Source organism: Poecile atricapillus, chromosome 22 (genome assembly GCF_030490865.1).
Source record: "Poecile atricapillus isolate bPoeAtr1 chromosome 22, bPoeAtr1.hap1, whole genome shotgun sequence".
Classification (NCBI taxonomy): domain Eukaryota; kingdom Metazoa; phylum Chordata; class Aves; order Passeriformes; family Paridae; genus Poecile; species Poecile atricapillus.
In genome coordinates, this window is record NC_081270.1 from 4,709,264 (window position 1) to 4,728,458 (window position 19,195).

General features: G+C 45.0%; 2 protein-coding genes across 4 annotated transcripts; one reads left to right on the forward strand and one right to left on the reverse strand.

Annotated features, from left to right (window-relative positions):
* Nucleotides 1–6,343: 6,343 nt before the first annotated feature.
* On the reverse strand, nucleotides 6,344–10,183 carry TNFRSF9 (TNF receptor superfamily member 9). 2 transcript variants are annotated; one of them, XM_058855294.1, is made up of 7 exons: nucleotides 9,684–10,183; nucleotides 9,499–9,615; nucleotides 9,136–9,273; nucleotides 8,582–8,648; nucleotides 8,352–8,488; nucleotides 8,007–8,141; nucleotides 6,344–6,645 (listed from the first exon to the last, which is right to left on the reverse strand). In XM_058855294.1, the coding sequence occupies exons 1-7, from the start codon at nucleotides 9,781–9,783 to the stop codon at nucleotides 6,521–6,523; spliced, it is 819 nt and encodes a 272-aa protein (XP_058711277.1). In that variant the 5' UTR covers nucleotides 9,784–10,183; the 3' UTR covers nucleotides 6,344–6,520. The 2 variants fall into 2 exon arrangements, with proteins under 2 accessions (XP_058711277.1, XP_058711276.1); XM_058855293.1 differs by having other exon boundaries at nucleotides 9,499–10,183.
* A 769-nt stretch (nucleotides 10,184–10,952) lies between these two features.
* Nucleotides 10,953–18,336, forward strand: PARK7 (Parkinsonism associated deglycase). 2 transcript variants are annotated; one of them, XM_058855295.1, is made up of 7 exons: nucleotides 10,953–11,079; nucleotides 13,140–13,273; nucleotides 13,964–14,065; nucleotides 14,714–14,773; nucleotides 15,621–15,690; nucleotides 17,160–17,246; nucleotides 17,876–18,336. In XM_058855295.1, the coding sequence occupies exons 2-7, from the start codon at nucleotides 13,184–13,186 to the stop codon at nucleotides 18,034–18,036; spliced, it is 570 nt and encodes a 189-aa protein (XP_058711278.1). In that variant the 5' UTR covers nucleotides 10,953–11,079; nucleotides 13,140–13,183; the 3' UTR covers nucleotides 18,037–18,336. The 2 variants fall into 2 exon arrangements, with proteins under 2 accessions (XP_058711278.1, XP_058711279.1); XM_058855296.1 differs by lacking the exon at nucleotides 10,953–11,079 and adding an exon at nucleotides 11,197–11,384.
* The last annotated feature ends 859 nt before the right edge of the window (nucleotides 18,337–19,195 follow it).

Below are 19,195 nucleotides of genomic sequence, written 5' to 3' on the forward strand. Positions count from 1 at the left end.
ATAAATACTTCTCAAGTCTATAGTGTTGTAACTAAAGGTACATTGTCTCTTTTACCTTTCCACACACCTTCCTCTTCTTTTTTTTCCCAAAATTTGGTTTGTTTTAAATCTGCTGAAGTGTTTGTATGCAGAAGAAAAGTGAGCTAAAGTAACCTAAGATTTGTTTTAAAACTGACTTAAACAGTAACTCGGATATTTCAGTTTTGAGGTGCTTCTTTCAGTTTGGGTTATGTAAACTGAGAGTAGGTATAACAGGTTTAAGGTGTCCACTATGTGATAAGTCATCCTTAAATTGAAGTAGGTGTCTTTGTGTGCAATTTTCCATTTGCCAAATCAAATAAAACTTATTTTCTTAAACCAAATAGATTAGAACAGGAAAGATCTTCCCTGTTTTCAGGACATGTTCAGGTGGTGGTTTTTGTTAAAATACCATCCACTTTGGTTTCAGTATAGTCTGATGCTTGACCTGGCAGGCACCCAGGATCTAGAAGGTGAAACAGAGTAGGTGATATCACAACAAACTTCTGCCAAATGGATGGCAGAGGGAAATTCCATTTTTGTTGTAGATTGTATTAAAATTTCTTGTTACAGTGAGGGCAGTGACAGTATCCAAAGGCTGTTGTGCTCAGCTCTCTGTTCCTGACGCACAGCTAAGACAGAAACTGTGGGGTGGAGAATTTCTTACAGCCCCTGAGGCCTGGCTGAGAGGAACCGAGGTGACACTTGGTAATAAAACAAGACTTTGTGTAATTTTAAGAATGAAATTTACCTTGACTTTTAAACAGGTGACAAAAGTCAAGTGCAGTGGTACAAGTTGCCTCTTGGTATTTCCTGAGCTGTCTCACTGGAGTGGACCATCTCCTACAAAGGTTTTTGTATCATCTGTGTCAGTATCAGAACAACTGTCAGAGATAACTGTGCTTCTGTCTTGTGAAGGATCTGACTGAAAGACTGAAAATAAGAAATCATCTTTTGCTTTAAAATTTTATCTGATATTTGTTTTTAGAGGAGCCACTACAGTTTCAGTCTCTGTCATCCAGAAGTATTAGACACAGAAACACCTGTTCCTACAGGTGGAGAGGGAGGTGAGAAACAGAAACCCTTTTGCTATGAATCTTCTACCTTCCTTAGCCACACAATTCTTGCAAGAAATTAAAAAGCCAAGGGATGTGATGACCATGATTTTAATTACTGATGCCACTAACGATGCCAGGAAATGGTGCTGGTTCTGAAAGGAATAAAAAAGCAGCAGGCTCCTCTGCTTATACTTATCTTTAAAGAGAATTTTTCTCCTTCCATGCCTTCAGAACTCTGCTGACATCATTTGGGCCTCTGTGTATGGTCTGGCTAAGAGGGCACTTTCTGATTTCCAAGAAAAACAAATGGAAATTCAAAAAGCTTGCATCTGGCCTGTTACCTCATCCTCAGCCACCTGGGCTGCTTGAGAGTCATCAGGGCATTCCCAGCTCCATTTTGCTTGCTATATAATAAATTAAATGACTGTAAAAAAAGAGACATGCACAAAAAGCAGAGAACACTTAAAATGTTACCATGGAATTACAGAATTATTTGGGCTGGAAGGGACCTTAAAGATCATCTGGTTCTACTCCCCTGCCGTGGGCAAGGATCTTAGCAATAGACCAGGATGTTCCAAGGCCTGTCCAACCTGGCCTTAAGTAATTCCAGAGATGGGGCAGCCACAGCTTCTCTGGGCAACCTCTCCCAGGGCCTCACCACTCCTTTAATAAAGAATTTCTTAACATCTAAACTAAATCTTTGAGTTTAAAACCATTCCCTCTTGTTCTATCACTGTCAGTGTACAAAGTCCCTCTCCCTCTTTATAACTTCCCTTTAAGTACTGAAAGGTTTCAGTCTCCCTGGAGCCTTCTCTTCTCCAGGTGAAAGCCCCCAGCTCTCCCTGCCTGGCTCCAGAGCAGAGGTGCCCTTGGAGCATCTTGGTGGGCTCCTCTGGACCTGCTCCAACAGGTTCCTCCTTCTTCTGGAGACCCCAGACTCAGACACAGCACTGAGGAGTGTCACAGGCAGAGTGGAGGGGAAGAATCACCTCCCTCGACCCGCTGCCTGCTCCTCTTTTGGGGAGCCCAGGATGTGCTTGATCTTCTGGGCCAGCTGGAAGGACTGATCTGCATTGCTTGTACATGAATGGGTGTGCTGAGCTTAACACCAGCAAGGAACTAAACTCCAAATAGGCCTCTCCCTTTCCTCTACCCCTTCCAGTGAAGGAGGGACAATAAAGGAGAGATTATGGTTTGATATAACAATTTCCTAATGCCAGAAAGCAGTGGAATGAGACACACAATAACAGCAGCTGTATTAATAGCAAAAATCTAGAGAAGGGAAAGGTATTCAGCATAGGGAACAAAAAAACATACTGCCAGATGTTTCCTGTCAATTGTGCCTTTGCCCTGATCATTCCTCTGTCCTGCTCCATGTAGTATTTGGGAAACAAAGGCAATATGGGGAGGAGAGCTCCCATGGTGAATGTCCCCCCCCAGCCTGAAAACAACAAAAACCAGAGACAAATAACCCCCAAAAGCTCTGTTGTTCAAATCAGAGCTGTGTAGCCACTTCACTGAGCTGGGTTTTCTGCAGCTGCTCCTGCTGCCATTTCTCCACTGTTGGGGGCAAAGAAATGTCCCTGCTGGGGCGCTGACCTCGTGCCACCTGGCCCTGCTGGCTCAGGTCACCTCAAAGCTGACCCTTCACCCCTGCTGGCTCAGGTCACCTCAAAGCTGACCCTTCAGCCCTGCTGGCTCAGGTCACCTCAAAGCTGACCCTTCAGCCCTGCTGGCTCAGGTCACCTCAAAGCTGACCCTTCAGCCCCACAGCCTCAGTCCAGAGGGAGGGGGAAGCAGCAGAGGAACTGAGGTCACCGGAGCTGCCTGGGGACAGTCCCTCTGCCCTGGTGAGTGAGGCAACCTCCAGCTCCAGCCCCCCAGCTTTTCCTGCCCAAAACCCACACCCCAGTGAGGATGTGTGTGATGTAGCTTGACCCCCATCCAGCACTAAACTCCATCTCCCTTCTCTGTAACCACGACAGCTCACAAACAACCTGTTCTTCAGGTATTGAACAACCTGTGTGTTCAATAAAAGCTCCCTGTGAAGCCAAGATGCACATGATCTATCAAATCTTTGTCATTGCCAAATAAACCTTCTTCACAACCCTTCTTCTGAATTATTGACAGCCAGGCTTTCCTGCTTCTTTCTGCTTTAATTAGCAATAGTAAAAGATACAGTGCAGTTTTTTCCCATTCACCCTTCCTGGATAAAAGATTTTTGACAGTGCTTCACATGCAGGCAGGAAGGCTTCTATCCTCTGTGTTTAAAAACAGACAAATTCAGCCACAAATTCTATTCAGGGAAGTTAGTAGAAATTTAGTTGTGACTACAATGTTTCTTTTAATCTAGTCACTGATGGTCCCTAAATCTTACAATGTAACACTTTGTAAAAGCAAAGAACAAAGTATTTTTAAAAATTGCACACTGATACCGTTTCTGCTTCCATGGTTTGTGTAGTAGCCCCTTGTCGTATTATCTGCCTTTTACTGAAGTTTTACTACCTGCTATTGACTTTTTTTCAGAAGACAAAAGGATAACTTAAAAATGAAGAAATGAAGGTACAAGTATGTGGCTTTTTTGCAGATGCAAGCTTCCTAACAAACTTAATTGAAGAGTCTGCTTATTGCATTTTCATAGCATACTGCCAGAAGTGGTTTTACAGCTGTCTCCTACAAACATAACAAAAAGGAAGATGTAAGCAAGTTCTTTAGTACTTTTTTATTAAGTATCTGTTTATGAGGGGTCTAGAATGGGAGCAAGCTTCTAATACATTTGTTCTATATTGTCGCCCTGAAAACTCAGCTTCTGAGCTTGCTGACGTGGTTTTCTAAGGACTTTTCCAGGACAGTAACTGTAAACATAGATATGTGTACATTCTTTCTGTTCCACGTCTTGTGATGGGCATCTCTCATGGCCAGTGCAGTGAGAAAGTGTTATCCTGACCATCCAATCCCTGGCTGTGGTCAGGAGCCTATAAATCCTGGGAGGAAAAATAAACTTTCTCTTCTTTTCACCACACCTTGACCTGTGTGCGTGTGATCTATTCATCTTCAGTGGCAACACTATATGATCACAGTGAAGGTAAATTACACACCACACAAGTATGAATGATGTTGAAGGAAGTGCCTGATTCTATGGCTCTAATTAGATTTTTTTATAGACAGCCACAATTCATAGGATTTGAATATGGTATAAATCTGAAAACAGCTAAATACTCCAACTATCTTGGTATTTGTAGTGGTGCTCATGTTAAAAATTGGAATATCCTGCTTGGGTGCTTGGTGGCAAAACAAATGAATTCACTTGTATTTATTTTCAGTTTTGTGAGGACCACATGAAATTCAGCTCTGCTGCCAAAGCTTTTGGGGAGTGAGCAAGAACTGCACACTGTGAAGTGCCCTGATCTTCCGTTTGCAACTGTACAACAATTTATTTCACTTTTCAAAATATGGTATCTTCCAGTCTTTCCTTGGTTCTTATTTAGAAACATGTTTGCTTTTAAATATATTTGAAGTATTTCACAGAAGTACAAATTAGCAAATCTCTTGTGCTGCTTCTGTGGCCAGGTGATGCATCGTTGTGAAATGCAAATGTATCATCTGCACACATTTGACAACAAATGTTTGTGCCAACAAAATCTGTTTATCATTAATTCAGGTCTCAGCACTCACAAAGGACAGAAGTTCACAGGTAAGATTATCCACATAATTTTTGATTGAAATGAAGGTTGTTTCTAACATTTTATTCAGAATGTGCTTTCTGTGAATGACTATTCCCTGAAGCAGTCCAGAACTCCAGTTTTGGAGGAATGTGTCCTCACTGGTCACTAAGCAGATTTATAGAAGAAAAAGGGGTTTGCACTTTATTTGAAGCATTTCAAAATATATTTCAAACTATATGCAGAATTTACTAGTAAAAAATGTAAAATTCCAGCTAGTATGTCTTTTTTTCCAAGAAGAAAACACCAAATGTTTTGAGTTACAGGACATATAAATTAATTCTCTACCTTATGTTTGGACTGGAAATTGATGACAAGCAGAACTATTCTTTTTCTCTTGTTCTAAGATATAGTCAATGCTGCAAAGCTGACTCTTTGATTTATAAATAGAGAACTTTATAAATAGTTTGGTGGCTTTTCATGCCTTCAAGTTTGTGACTTTGACGTAACAGTCACTTGGTTCTCATGGTTGAAAATACCACTAGAGAGGACTTGAGCTAGGGGTAAAAATAAAAACTTCACAATATGGCACTTATTTTCTCACTATTTAAACTTACTATTTTATATTTACTTGTATGTAAGTTTATCAAAATGTGTAAGTCTGGCTTGGTGAAAATAATCTGCTATTGTAACCTGCTGAATGAAGAGACAGCTTGTCACTGTTCAAATGCAAAATAGTTTTCTCTTGCACTGAAATCAGAGAGGGGGAAATCACCCTTAATCCACATATTGGTGTGTTTTCATTCTATTTTTGAATAGTATTTACTGGAGTAAAATATGTGAGTTTTGTTAAAATGGTGTTGCGATTGCTGTGACTCAAATGTGCATTTTAACTTTTTTCTCAAGACCAGAGTTAACAGTATTTGATCAGAGAGACAGATACAGTGTCTGATGTTAAAATCTTTCCAACCTCAGTTACAAAAATAGCACCACAAAGATAGCACATGTACAGCTGCAATGTACATAAAGTTTACATCACCTAAAAGATCAAAGCTGAATGATGTAGGGCTGAAGGTGGTGCAGTCCAGCTGCACAGTAACAGCTATTTCTAAGCTCAAGTCAACCACAGCTTCTCTCAGTGTTTCCACTGCCTCCCTCAATCGGTGTAACACAACAGCAGATGCAGCTCAAGACTTTTATGGCTTCCTTTTCCCTAAATGTAAGGAAAGGTGCAGTGGTGAGGCCAGGGATCTGTCTCCAGGGCTGATGGGATCAAATGAGCTCCATCTGTATTTGCACACAAATCCCAAGGCTGTGGGGTTTGGGCCAGACTTTGGGAGGAGCTGTGGCTCCAGATCCAAGAGGATGGCTGGTCCTAAAAGACCATGAGTGTCACCAGTGACTCTGCAATGTGTTACAGATCTCCTTTATAGCTTCAAATGCTTTTGGAGTGCATGTAAATTATGGCTCGGGTAGCTTTAATGAGGGACCAGAAAACTATTCTGCACTTGGAGCTTTTAAATGCAGTACCTCTTTCGACATGTAGATCAAGAACCACTCCTTAGAAATATCCTTACTCCTAGAGGAAGAAAACCAGCAAACTTTTTTGGAGGTTTTTTTTTATTATTTTTTAAAGAAATATTAAAAAATAGCACTTTTTCCTCAGTGGCTGGCTATTTACTGCTCTAACACTCAGAAGCTGACATCCACTCTATTTACATAAACAGGTTCTTGTTCTGTGTTTTAAAAGAAAATTCAAATGTGGCTGACTTAGTTCAATTTCTAGTTCACCAGAAGATCTCTGAATTCTGCGGATTTGCCAGGGTCCTGATATTCACCTTGTTCTTCCTCGGGGAAGCGGCAGCTGCAGGCATCATCTTCCTGAATTGACTGTTCAGGTGTGTGCACTGAAGAAGAAGAACAGAATCACAGAATCAGTTAGTCCAGCCTTTGACCATACACGTTGTAAACCAGACCAGAGATCTGAGTGCCACGTCCAGTTCTTTCTTGAACACCTCCAGGGACAGTGACTCCACCACCTCCCTGGGTAGCCTGTTCCAATCCAATCTTTAAAAACCCTTTTGGCGAAGAAATTCCTCCTCATCTCCAACCTGAACCTCCCCTGGTGTAGCTTAAGGCTTTGTTCTCCTGTCCTGTCACTGGTTGCCTGGGAGAAAAGACTGACTCCCATCTGGCTACAGCCACATTTCAGGGAGCTGTAGAAGGAAAGGTCTCCCCTGATCCTCCTTTTCTTCTGACTAAACAACCCCAATTCCCTCAGCCACTCCTCAAAGACTTTACCTTCTAGATTCTTCCTCAGCTTTGTTGCCCTTCTCTGGACTCCCTCCAACACCTCAATGTTTCTTAAAGTGAGGGGTCCAGAACTGGACAAATGTCCCTTTCTGTTTCATTTATTCAGCCATCGTATTTCACCACCCCTCAATCATAAATGCCAGGAAGAAAACATCTTCTAAGTTATTCCATCATCTGAAATTATTTCTCTACAGCATGTACATCTGATAAAGCTAATTTATCATACTTTGTTTTTCCTAATTCAGCAGGGCCTCTGGTGCTCTGTTTGTCAAGGAAATGAAAGGAAGACCAGCATGAAGGAAACAGATTTTTGGACTGCCGTGGTCTTCTGTATTTAGAGTTCCACTAGAAGATTCAGACCTTGTCCTTAGGACAGGGGAAAATAAGAGAAAGGGAGAAAGAACCCCACGAAAAAACGAAACAAACCATCTAAAAACTACATTGAATGAAATCAGCTTCATCTTTGTGCTGAACTCTTGAGCTTGCCCAGGACTTAGCAGTTCTCAGAGGGCAGTGCTGGATTCAGGCTGACTCTGCAGCAGTACACCCTGACTGATGTCCCCTCTCCTACTGCAGCCAGAGTTCCAAGACACTCACTCCAGGCCGTGGGTACTCTCTGTGAGCACAGAGAACTCGAATGTGTTACAGCCATGCAGGCCAAGGATGATGCTTGGAAGTAATAAACTGAACTGACCTTTAACTGGAGCAGCAAAGCTCAGCTGAGTTTTTTCATCTCTCACAAATACTTCACTTGTAAGGTTAAACATGCACTTGACCTAACACCCACAGTGCTTTCTGCAATAAAATTTCCAAAACCGTTTCCCTTTCAGTTGCTTCTGACTTACAAGGCCAAAAAAAACAAAGCTATTGCAACTACCTTTGAAATCCACTTAACCTGGATTCCTGACTTCTGTCTAGTTTCAAAAAGAAAAACTGAAGAGCATATTTATCTTACTTTTCTTGAAGACAGAGTGTAGTTTCTTTTTCTGCCAGACACTGAAGCAGATGCACAAAGGCAGCAGAAACATTATGCACGACAGTCCAGCCACAGCGAGAGAAATCCTGATCATGTCTGTCTGAACAGTCTTCCCTAAGAAATAAATAACATTCTCTAAGAGAATTAACAGAACAAAATTCTACTGCCCCTGAATTAACTGAAAACTTTGTCTCCCACTCTGCTTCTGGATCAGTCTGCAACACTGGGAATACACAGAAGAAAGGATTTTTGCTTTAAATGGAAAGTGAATGAGCTACAGTATGTTTAAGTAGGTCATAATGCTTTACCTCCATAGTGACTCACCTGGCACAGTTATAGAAAATGGAATTTCAAGAGATGTGGTAGGTACAGTAGTGACTAAAGTGGGATTAACTGAAGTGTGTTTGCAAATGACATCTTTTGCTGGAGTTCCAGGTTCCAGGACTTGGTTTCCAGAGCATCTGAAGGACATTTACAGCAAAACAGAAAAAAGTTTTTTTAATTCCAGTCAAGTGTAATAGCTGTAGCATATTTTCTTTTTTCAGTTTACTTACATTGTCCAGTTTTTACAGGAGCCATTGGGCTGATCATTAAAGGTTCCATCGCGGCAAGTCTGGCAACCTTCAGCAGACAAGGATAGGTAAAACTGTACAAGTATTTAAGACACAACATATGAAACATTATTTTTTCCTGCCTGTACAATGTCAGAATTACTGTTTCATGAGCTGCTCTGAATATGCAAGGCAAGTGTTTCCTTGTCAGCCCCAGAGCAGTTCAGTACTTGGCTGCAAAGCCAGTTGATTTGTGCAAGATGCCACAGACCATGCCTAACTCCAGAGTTCCCAGGACAGTTTCCCTCATGCTGGCAGTCAAAGACCTGCCATGCAAAGGGAACCAACTGGTGCATGATGTGAGCTGTAGTAGGGCTCAGTGTGGTGGGTTTGTCTCCTCCTCAGCTTACTCCACACACCATGCAAAGTGTTTAGCAGCAGCGGCAGCTTTTATCTTGAGAGCTCTTTCCCCTATCTGCTTCTCCACTGTGCAAGAGGCAGTGTGTCTGGTGCAGGAAGCAGAGGGGCTTTCAGCTGCTGGGGAAGGGTGATCCTACCGTTGCTGGTGCTCTCCTGGCCCACGCCACAGCTTCGGGTGCAGTAGGTGCAGCCATCACCGCCGCAGCGATAGCCCTCCTTGCACGTGCACTCAGCATCACTCGTTGAGGAACACGTTTTTGAATACCGAAATAGTCCTGCAAGGGAAAAACGAGTTCTAGGTTACAGCATACCTGGCATGGTGCAGGAAAGGCTCGGGCCTTTGCTCTTCACAAAAACCAGGCTGGCGGCTTCAGCGAGAAGCCCGGCGGACGCGCGGCGATATTTTCCCAGCGGCGGGTCCCCCCGCCGGGCAGCTGCCAGCCCGGGCACGGCGCTGCCCCGGGAGGTCACAGCAGGGCGGGTGGTGCTGCCGCAGGTACCTTGGCACTGCCGACACATTCTGCAGCCGTCGCTTCCCGCCGAGCTGGAGAAGGTGCCGGCCGGGCAGGGCCGGCAGGACGCGCCCGCTCCGCAGTCCGCGCTCGCTGCGAAAGTACCTGAGGGCCGAGAGACAGCGGTCACCGCGGGCCGCGCCCGGAGCACCGCGCCCCGGCCCGGCCCGTACCTGCCGGGCACTCGGCGATGCACGGCAGCGCTGCCGCGGGGCCCGGGCTCAGCGCCAGCGCCAGCAGCGCCGCGGGCAGCAGCGCCCGGGCCGGAGCCATGGGTCGGAGCGGGGCGGCGGCACTGAGCACGGGACACCCGGCTCCGGCCCTTAGCGGCCGCCCCCGGGGGGCCTGGCTGCGTCATCCCGGGGGCGGCGGGGAAACCCCGGCCCGCCGGGACTTTCCGGACCCTCTCAGAGGCGCGACCCCTCAGCTCTGCCGGGCAGCGCCCGCAAAGCTCTCTCAGCGATGCCGGTCAGCGGCCGCTCTTTTCACCACTGGGGCTTCCCGGTGAGTGCCGAGCGGAATCCCCGGAGGTGAAAGGTGAGAGGCGGGGCCGGCAGGCCGCAGCCGTGCGAGGAGATGCTGAAACCACAGGGACACCACAGGGACACCACAGGGACACGCAGGGAACAGGGGAACAGGCGAGCGCCGCGGCCCGGCCATGAGCGTGTGGAACTTCCCCGCCCGAGGGAGCGAGCACGGCCCCGCCCCCTGCGGCCCCCTGCAGCCAATCCCCGGGCCTGGTCCCGCCCCCTGCACCTCCCCGCAGCCAATCCCCGGGCCTGGTCCCGCCCCCTGCACCTCCCCGCAGCCAATCCCCGGCCGCGGCTCTGTCCCTCACCGCGGGAGCGCGACGGAGAGCACGGGCAAGAGCAGAGAGGGAGAACGCTGAGGGGCTGGGTTGTAACTGAGAAGCGAACGTATCTTCCGTGTGTGTGTGCCCGGCACACGGGCAGGCAGAACAAGGACCAGCCTGTCCAGGGCTCTGAGCGGAGTCCTCTGTGGGCAGCACACAAAGTGCCCCATACCGAGAGCGGAACCCCGCACCGATCCCAGGAGAGGCCTCCCTGGGCTCCTGATCGGCTCTCCGCACCTGGGTTTGAGCTGCTCTGCCGGAGCTCTCGTGAGCCCGGCACCCAGGAGCCAGAGCGGGCCAGCCAGCACCTGCGAGCAGGCTTTTACACAACAGGGTTTGCAGTCTTAAAGGTCCCCGTTAACAGCTCTGTGTGTCCTTCAGAACAGCGAAACTCCGTAAAACCAGGGCCAACACCATCTCTGAGCCACAGCCATTCCCTGTGCACCCTGAGCCTCAGGAAGCAGAAGTGTCGGGCAGACGCTTCGGTCGGTACGTGCGGGGCTGCCCGAGAGGCAGCAGCGGCAGCAGCAGCAGCTCGGTTCGCGGTCGGAGGTGACTCTTGTCACGGTGCTGGGCACCGTGAGAAAAGCGGAGCTTTCTGTCGGCGAGGCAAAGGCAGCACGGGCGAGCGGCGGGGCGGTGCCGGGGAGGTGCCGGGGCAGAGCGCGGGCGGGCCCGGGGCGGAGCGTCCCAGAGCCGCCCGCGGCCCCGCTGAGGTGAGTTGTGGCCGCCGCCGCTGCGGCCCCCGCGGGCCCGGAGCAGAGAGCCCCGGCGGGCGGGGGGTCGGTGTGGGCGGAGGGTTCGGCGGCCGGGCGGGGTTGCGGTGCTCGGTTCCAGGCCCCGAGCCCCCCGCCGTGGCCGTGAGGCGGCCTCGGCCCGGGCACGGCCTTGTGCCGTCCCTGCTGCGTGGAATGGCGCCGTGTCCCGAAAGGAGCGGATGAAAACAGGGATGCGGCCTGTCCACCCGGGCTGGCTGCGCTGGCCAGCAGCCGTCCCCTGCCTGTGAATAGCGGGCTCTGTGGTAGGGGCACTAAGGGTGTGTTTTTTTCTTTTAAAGGTACCCTTGTTAGAGTTTCTGATTCAGTCACCATCTCCAGAAAGGCACGTGTACCCACGCAGGGCAATACGTTTGGCTGATAGGTTTGAGGCGGCCTTAGCTGGCATTGAGGAGCAAATGAGAGACTGGCATTTATTATGTGTAGGTAGCTTGTTAAATGACTTGTTAAACGAAGTTGCTGTTACATCTGTGTAACTTAGTTCTGCCTTCTTAAAAACTGTCTTTCCATAGTAGTGGGACAGCTACTTACATGTGCACCCACATGAAGAACAGTATTAATGCTCAAGAATTTGGCAGTGTTGTACATCATCTAAAAGCACTATGGAGAGACTGCATTTTGCAAAACTAGGAGAAAGTAAAGGTTTCAGGATGCCTGTTTTCATAAAGAATTAATGAAAGACAGGGATGCAAACTGTAATCTAGACTCTCCAATAAAAAGCAAATGCAGCATTTCTGCATGGTGGCTGTTCAGGTAATTTTTTGCTAGTCAAATTCATATGAAAATTTTGCAGAATCAATGTGTACCCTCAAGACAAGCTATTAAGAAGCTCTAGGTTGTCCTGAAGTTATTACTAATACTTGTGATTTGGATGTACTTGATCAGTGGGCTTTGCATTGACAGTACATAAAGCTGCCCTAAAAGTAGGATTTGACACAGTGAATTATTGTGCTTGGGCTGGTTCAGCATGCTGTGGGATGTTGTGCTGTATTTTACTGCATTCTAGAAATTACATTCTAAAGGAGGCTTCCAGTAGGGAACAAACCTGAAAACAGATGAAGTTGAAGCAGGGGGAGGATGATTTTATTTTGTGTAGGCACCTAAACGTGCATCATTTTATAAAGAGCTCCCAGGTACTACATGCAGCTCTAGATGGAAGGTCCCTGCACAGGACAAAAATCTCTGTCTTCTAGAGCAGTAACCTGTGAAATGCCTTCTCACATCACAAATGCTTTCAGAGACTTCTCTTAGACCTGCATGAGTTAATGAGTATTTTACATGATGTAAAGTTATTTTAACTTAACCTTCAAATGGAAATTTGGCCATTCACCTCAGCTTGAACTCAGAAACTAAAAAAAAAAAAAAAAAATATCTTAAGCCTGGTTTGTTCCATTTGCTAAATTCTGTGGTCTGCTCTCCCATCACACATGTGCACATGTGTTTCTTACCCCACAAAGTTGCAAAATAACCCAGAAAATCTGTTGGTGAGATTTTGCAGGGGCACTGGTCGAGTCACTGTTAAGTCACAGGAAACTCCTCATGAAGCATGCTGTGTGGAAACTAAAAACCAGACATGAGGTCAGAGCTCATGCAAGCCCTTTTTGTAAGCACTGACCTGGGTAGGAGTCAGTCGTCTCGGAATGAGTGAGGGTGTGCGAATTGAAAACAGCTCCGCCGCCCACCCTGACCCCCTCTCTCTGGCAGACACAGGTCATAGAAAGTCTTGATTAGGCCAAGCTGCTTCCTTTTCTGGTGCTGATGTCCTGTGCTTCTCCCTTACACAAGTGCCTTAATCTTTTGATATCATAATGCATTCTTTTTAAAAAGATCATTAGTTAAATGGGATTGCTATGAATATTGATTGAAGCTAGTGAACCATTTTGAGGTGGTTCAAGTGAAAGAACATGCAGAAGTTCAAATTACTGTTTAATTTCAACATAGGGAAAGATTCATACAATGGGATTTGCCTTCTAACCACATTGTCTTTCTACCCCCCTCAGCCACTTCCTTCACAACCATCTCCCTGATAGCAGCCCCTCAAGACATGGCCTCAAAGAGAGCACTGGTGATTCTGGCTAAAGGGGCAGAGGAGATGGAAACGGTAATCCCCACTGATGTTATGAGAAGAGCAGGGGTGAGTATGCAGACAGTGAGCAATCTTTGTGAGTGCTTGGTCAAGGGGAAATCATTGCCTCAAGCTGATGTTCATTGCCAGGAATTCAGTGTGTGGTCTGTTATGTGAAGTGAAAATTTACCCTCATCACCTTACTGCTTAGCAAATATTTGTGCCATGCACCTAATGAGGATGCCTGACAGCTGACATTTGTTGGTAACCTTTCAAAATACAAGTCTAATGTGGACTAGAGCAAGTATTTCAAGTAAATCTTACTCTGTCGGAAAACACAGCTACTTCCATGTATAGTAACTGGAAGTGCCTCTTTTGTAGGGGTCTGAAAAGCTCAGACCTCTCATGACATTGCATAGCTTTTCTTGAGCTACTTTTGAAATTCAGTTATTAACTACAGTTCTGGCTGTTGGGATTTCTCACTCTGTTTCTCTTGCAGTTATAGTAGCACACTGTTATCATCTCATTAGGAATGAAAATAATACTTTAATTAAACACACCACTTATGTAGAAATGACTGAAACAAAAATTACCTTCTCCCACCACCTTTGTCATTCCATGTACTCCCCATTTTGGCTCTCATAAGAGGAGCAAGCTCTCAGTACAGCTTTGCTTGTTCTGTGTACCACTTAAGAACTAACATATAAGAAAAATACCCTAAATTATTGTTTTGTAATAATATATTTCTTCTCCTATTAGATCAAGGTGACTGTTGCAGGCCTAACAGGAAAAGAACCAGTGCAGTGCAGTCGAGATGTCTTCATTTGCCCTGATGCCAGTCTTGAAGATGCCAGAAAAGAGGTTGGTCATCACCCTTCTGTGATATAATGGCCATCATATTCTTTCTCACAGTTTCTGAGGCGAATTTGGAAAGCCTATGCATTACCTTTGGACATGTGTTGCATGTTGTATTGACTCTGTGTAGCAGTGAGTTACAGAACTGCACATCCCACTGTGCCCCCCTTCAGTGATACCCTGCTTCACAGCCTGCTAGGTTCAGACAAATTTCTTAATTCTGCCCAGGTGATTGTTTTTGCAAAGCATCAGTCCCAGAGCTTTATTTTGTTGGCTCAACAAAATACTGTGATCTGGGCCAACTCAAAAATTCTGATGGGAAGCTAAATGATGTTAGACCTGTACAGTAAGATTGGAGCAAAACCACTTGCCTTTACAACATAAAAGCTGTCACTTGCTTGCTGTAGCTTTTAAGGGCACTAGGCTTAAAAGTCAGTTCTGTGAGAGACTTAATTGATAACGGGCTTTCCCTGGAACAGGAAATAGTGGGTTTTTTCGTAATTGGAACTGGTTTTCTGATTATAAAGTGTTATTCAGTGTAAGAAAAGGTAGATTTCTTTGCTTTCGACGTGAATCAGCTGTAGTGGTCTTCAAACAGTGTAATGTAAATATCAGCCTCTATTCAACAGAACAGTTTTATCTTTCTTCGTTTAGGGGCCTTATGATGTTGTGGTCCTGCCTGGAGGGAACCTTGGAGCTCAAAACCTGTCTGAGGTAAAGTTCTGGCATTCTAAAAATTCATGGGCATTCTCATGACCAGTGGAGTGGTCAGCACTTGCTTAGTAATCCTGCAGACTCAGATCAGCATCTAAAAATTCTCTTCTGAATGAATCAGTAAACTAACTGTTAATGGTCTTAAGCCTTCTTGTGATTATATAGATGGGACAACTGGGTAAATTCTTGGCCATGACTACCAAATGAAGCAATAAAAATGGAAAGGTCTTGTGCATTATGGGAAGATCTCTGTTCGTATTCATATGAAGATGAAATGGTTGCAAATGAATATTTGTTGCTGAGACACAAAAATTTCCGAACCCAAGGGACTCTTCTCCTTTGCACAGTTTTGTCTCTGGTGCAAAACTGTTGCAGTGGTGGTATGAATTCTTTGTGGAGGTCAGTCAGACAAACAAATGGACCTATCAAATAGGGTTTAGGTGGTATCACAGAGTTTGTAACCCATGGAGTATGAGACAAATATCCTGTATAAATCTTAAGAATGATAGAGACTGTCTGGAGGTATCTTATGAATACTATTCTCTGTTGGTCCTGTATTTTCAAACGACAACTTTCTATGGCCTTGGGTTAACCAGCTTTCATGTGGGTCAAGTACTTCCTTGCAGTTCCTTCTAATTTCCTTCCTCTTTAATTTTGGGGAAAATATGTCTTGGTTTCAGTTTTGTTCCTTCTTAATGTTCTCATTGCCCACTGTCCTGAGGCAGGGAGGGAAAATTCCAGTTGGTTTTCTGTGCAAAACATGTTTATGAAATTTCAGTGAAAACTGTTTCAACTGTGCTTCAAATAACCAACTCCAAACCATGACTTGTGATGTTTCTTCGTACAGTCTGCTGCTGTGAAAGACATTTTGAAGGACCAGGAAAGCAGAAAAGGCCTGATTGCTGCCATATGTGCAGGTGAGTTAACAAAGGGTCTTGCTTTGTAAAGCATTTGGATGTTTTGAAGGAGCATGAACACACATGTGCCTTTCAGCATCTGATTTTTTTGTAAATTTAATAGCAGAGAAATCTCTAAAGTAATTGTGAACACTTGTCCTGCAAGTTCTGCTTGTTACCTAGTTCCTTCCAATGAGCTGTGCCACTGTCTTTAAAATAAAAAGTGAAAGGTAGTGTGCTAGAATTTTTTTTTTTAGAAGTATGTGCTTATTCTGGTGATCTTTCTGCAAGTATACAGCACTGGCAGAATGTCATTGCTGTAAATTTATCTCACATAACCACTCCTGCCCTTTAGCTCCAGAAAGAAGGCCAGAAATATAGAATTACAGTCTCACCCTTCCTGAGCTGCAGCAAAAAATGGACTTGGTTTGAGGAGAGGGTTGTCTGCTTACATATTCTGCACAGCTTGGTATCCAGATCATAAACTTTGTAAGATTTGTTTTAAAAAGCAAGGTGAAAAATTGCCAGTACTGTACCTGAAGGCTGGTCTAGGCACCTGAAGCTGAGAGTGAGAAGAGAGATGATGAATGCATAAAAGGCAGTCAGAGTGTGTTCCAAGAGGGGATTTTCACTTTTTTTTTTTTTTTAGGTACATTGGTGGGGGGGTTTCTGCTTTTCTTCCTCATTTAGATGCTAGGCACACAGAGCTGTGAACGTCCCTCAACTTGGCAGTGATACTTTTCTACTTCTTTACCTGTGTCTCTTGCAGAACAATCCAAATTCACACCTGCCCAGTAGAGGCTTTTGCTTATCAGAAGAATGATTCTTAGAGCTCATTCCAACTGAGCACAAAAGAGGTTATTTCCTAAATCCAGAATTAAACAAATGAACAGAAATGAAACTCACGTCAGAAAAATTCTGCCTTTGGTTTCTTTTGGAATTCCCATAAGGATTTCCTGCCTGACTCAGCACTTCTTGACACAAATTCTTTCATCAATTCAGGCTAAAAAGGAAGTATGATAAGAAAAGAGAAACTCTTGAAATCAGAAACTGAACAGTTAGTCAGTGATCTGTCCAAAATACTGCTTGGCACACAACTGCAGGATGTAGAGACTTGCTGAAATGAAATCCTGTCTGTTAAGTCTCTAAATTCAAGGTTTAACAAGGTTGTAAAGTAATTGCAGGTAGTTAGTGTTCAGATTGAAATGCAAACCTTTTGTTTCTTAATGTCAAGCAGTTTTAAATAAAATGTCTGGAAGTGGGTTGTTCCTCCCTCCTTCAAAGGCAGCACAGTCATGGGTGGGACATCAGTGTGAACTGTAATGTGAGAGCTTTTTGCTTCAGAGATAGGGCAGGCATCAGTTTTTATTAAAAGTAGTCTGTCCACAGTGAGCTTTGACCCCTGGGGGTCCTAATGCCCAAATGTCTGTTCTTGTAAGTGTTTGTAGCAGAAGGCAGTTCCTCACTGGTGTAACTTTGTGTTCTTACAGGTCCTACTGCGCTTCTGGCTCATGGGATAGGGTATGGAAGCAAAGTCACAACGCATCCTTTGGCCAAAGACAAAATGATGAATGGAGGTATGCTTCTGTCCAAAACCTTCTCAGTTTTGTTGTTGTTGTTTTTTTTTAACCTGACTCCACAATTTAAAGAAAGGAAAATAGATTTTTATCTTATTTTTCTCTCTGAATTGAGTCTATATCACCAGAAAATAGAGGGTTGTACTAACATTCTCATCCTTGGGGGAATTCTGCTGCTGCTGTCACGTTAGGAGCATTGGTTGCCTTATCCTCCTGAGGCTGAGTCATCTCTTGCCCTTTTGGTTCTTTGCCTCAGTGGTCCCAACAGCAAACTCTGGGAAAACCTTTCCCACTCTCCTGTGGTCATTCTGTGAGCATTAATGAAGCTGGGGATGAGCAGATGGGTTCCCCCAATATCTTCTGCATGCATTTGGGAAAATGTTTGTGAACAGCTTCACAAAAGCAGTCTGACTTCCAGAAATAACCTCATGGGAGCTGACAGGCTCAGTGAGCACTTCTTGAGGAGCTTTTAGAGTCAGAGGGCCATTCCCACGCCTTGGGAATGAGCTCCCTGCAGGCCCCATTCTTCCCTGAGGACAGCAGGCAGAGATGAGGTCCTTGTGCCCTCTGTGGCAGCTGTGGGCACGGTGCTGGACACTGACCCTCTTGCTGTTGTGTGTTCCCCCAAGCACACTACTCCTACTCGGAGAGCCGTGTGGAGAAGGACGGGAACATCCTCACCAGCCGCGGGCCTGGCACCAGCTTCGAGTTTGGCTTGGCCATTGTGGAAACGCTGCTGGGGAAGGAAGTGGCCGAACAGGTGAAGGCACCTCTAATACTGAAAGAGTGAAATCCTGGTGTGGGATAGGGACTAGGACAAATTTAGATAGAGTCTTACCCTTTGTAGAATAACTGTAATGTGCACTGTTGTAAATACACTTTAATTGTGGGTGAAATTAGTAACTGTGCTTACCTGAACTGGGATACCTTAACAAACCAAAGGTCTTCATTTCTGGAAAAAGATCCTGTTAGCAAAAAGCTTCATCACAAAAAAACAGTCAGCATCTAATAATCCTAGTTAGTTCTTGGATGGCATTTAAAAATCACATGGAAAAATGTTTGCTGAGTAAATAAAAATGGAGCATCCCTACTGGTGTGTTGTTCCTTTCTGTGTTTTCTCCCAACCCAGACCCATGAAACCTTTTTAACACCATGTACAATTCAAAACAATATCTGTTTAGATTCCCACACAGTTCTTCTGAAGTCTGAGCTGAAATGAGAAGATGGCCAAGCACTGGAACAAACTCCCTAGGGAGGTGGTCATGGCCCCAAGCCTGCCAGCATTCAGGAAGTGTTTGGACAACACTTCTCACAACACTTCTCTTGGCTGTATGGTTTAACTTTTAGGTTGCCCTGTGTGGAGTTAGGAGTTGGTTTTGATGACCTTCATGAGTCTCCTCCAACTCAGGACATTCTCTGATTTCATGACATAGGTTATTAAGTTGTAACCTAGAATTAGTTAAAACAATGTTTCATTTCTTGTGTACAAATAAGTAACTAGTATTTTCTGACAGTGTTGGAACTAAATTGAAAGTGTGAATATTCATACCTTGTCAAGCATCCCAGTGTTCCTGCAGGTTGAACATGATACCTTGAAATTTTTCTTCTGCATTAAATGATTGCTGATCCATTGAGCAACTTGGGCAGCTAATAATCAGCATAGAGCATGAAGTTTAGATTTGGTAGAATGCCACTAGTAGCAGAGCTTGGTTTTGCTTACTAAAAATTGGAAGTTGCTACAAGCCTGGCTTAAGTGAGCCTTTGTCAGCTTAGAGGAGTTGCAGGACAGGTCTCTGGAGGAAGTAATGGAGCTGTATTCCCATGAGAATTAAGAACTTGGCATCAATTTCCGTCTTTGTTACCTTTCTTTCACCAAATCATTCTGGTGTTACCTGGCTCTGTCAGCAATCATGCTTAAGGATGGCACTTCACTGGACTCTGAAGTTATC